A 1,363-nucleotide genomic window follows, 5' to 3' on the forward strand; every position below is an offset into this window, starting at 1 on the left:
TAAAACTGGTAGTTGGTTCCACAGGAGAGGAACCTGATAACTAAAAGATCTGCATCCCATTCTTCTTTATTCACATTACTATAATCTTCCAGATCTTTGTTGAATTCCATAATACAGGATCTTAAATTCACTTTTGGCTTTTTTTTCTATCTAATGTTCAAAGAAGCACACATACTAATCCAATCGAGTATTTTTCTCGGTCAGCAGCAGAGGTGGACAATCCAGGTCTACAGAGTAAAAGCCCAATTAGTTCTAAGCATTTGCATTTCCAGATCCACAACATAAACATGGACTAATCACCTGTTGAAATGCACCTAATAAAGGAAAACTAAGCAGTTTTTTTTAATCCTCTGGACCTGGATTAACCACTTGTCCTCAGTCTGATCTGTTAAACTTAACTTACTATGGTCAGGTAAGCAACTGTTTCAACATCTTCAGGTTCATGATTGACTTAAGCCATAATGGTTTCTGAGCTCTTCTTAAACATCTCAACCATTTGGCTGTTGGTTCCAACACCTACAAAAACACGTAGTCTCTTAACAAATGGCTTCAGGACATTTATCTCATTTCCCTCTGAGAAGAATTCCTTACCATTAATTGTGATGATTGTCATGTCCGGATTTCTATTTTAAACTCACAAGTTTATGTGAGGTTACCTGAATAAATCTGACTATTTGCATGTTATTGTCAGGCTGGGCTGAGGCAGCTGGTGAGCTGGGATTTGGACACAGAATGGGCAGAGTTTGTTCAGTTCTACCTACGGGTTGGAGGAGACTGGGCAGAGTGCAACCAGGCAGACAGCAGGGAGGAAGGAGTCCTGCTGCAGTACAGCAACGATGGAGGAATCACCTGGGGCCTCATCGCTGAGATGTACTTCACAGACTTCACCAAACCTCGGTGAGACAGAAATAACCAGAGAAATTTTACTCAGCTGTTTAGTGTTAGATGTTCCAAAATAATTGTCCTCTTAATCATTTTGCAGATTTGTGCATTATGAACTTCCCCTTGCTTCTAAAACACCCTCCACCCGTTTTCGCTGGTGGCAGCCTCTTCATTCTGGGGAAGGGTACGACCAATGGGCAATCGATGACGTCATCATTTTATCTGAAAGAGAGAAACACATTATCCCAATGGCCAATCCAACTCTGCCGCAGGTCAGGTTCTAACATTTGATCAACCTATTTTGTTATATGTGCTCTAGCAATGCGAACAAGGTTAGGTTAATTCTCAGGACTCTAGAAATGTTTTTTTCTTTTCTTATTTGAATCATGTTAAATCAAAAAGATATATACAAAATGCTGTACATATTGTTAAACATTTATTTTCTCACATTCTTCTATATTAAGCCTCTTTAGATATCCCT

The 1,363-nt window shown here is 39.4% G+C and overlaps 1 protein-coding gene across 1 annotated transcript in view; it reads left to right on the forward strand.

The window, feature by feature from the left end:
* The window catches only part of reln (reelin), a 245,497-nt gene that overhangs the window by 191,363 nt on the left and 52,771 nt on the right, over positions 1 to 1,363 (forward strand). The window contains 2 exon segments of the mRNA XM_015387357.1: positions 692 to 897; positions 983 to 1,159. Of these exon segments, the coding sequence (XP_015242843.1) occupies positions 692 to 897; positions 983 to 1,159 (383 nt within the window).

Source organism: Cyprinodon variegatus, unplaced genomic scaffold (assembly GCF_000732505.1).
Source record: "Cyprinodon variegatus isolate N-32 unplaced genomic scaffold, C_variegatus-1.0 Scaffold392, whole genome shotgun sequence".
Taxonomy (NCBI): domain Eukaryota; kingdom Metazoa; phylum Chordata; class Actinopteri; order Cyprinodontiformes; family Cyprinodontidae; genus Cyprinodon; species Cyprinodon variegatus.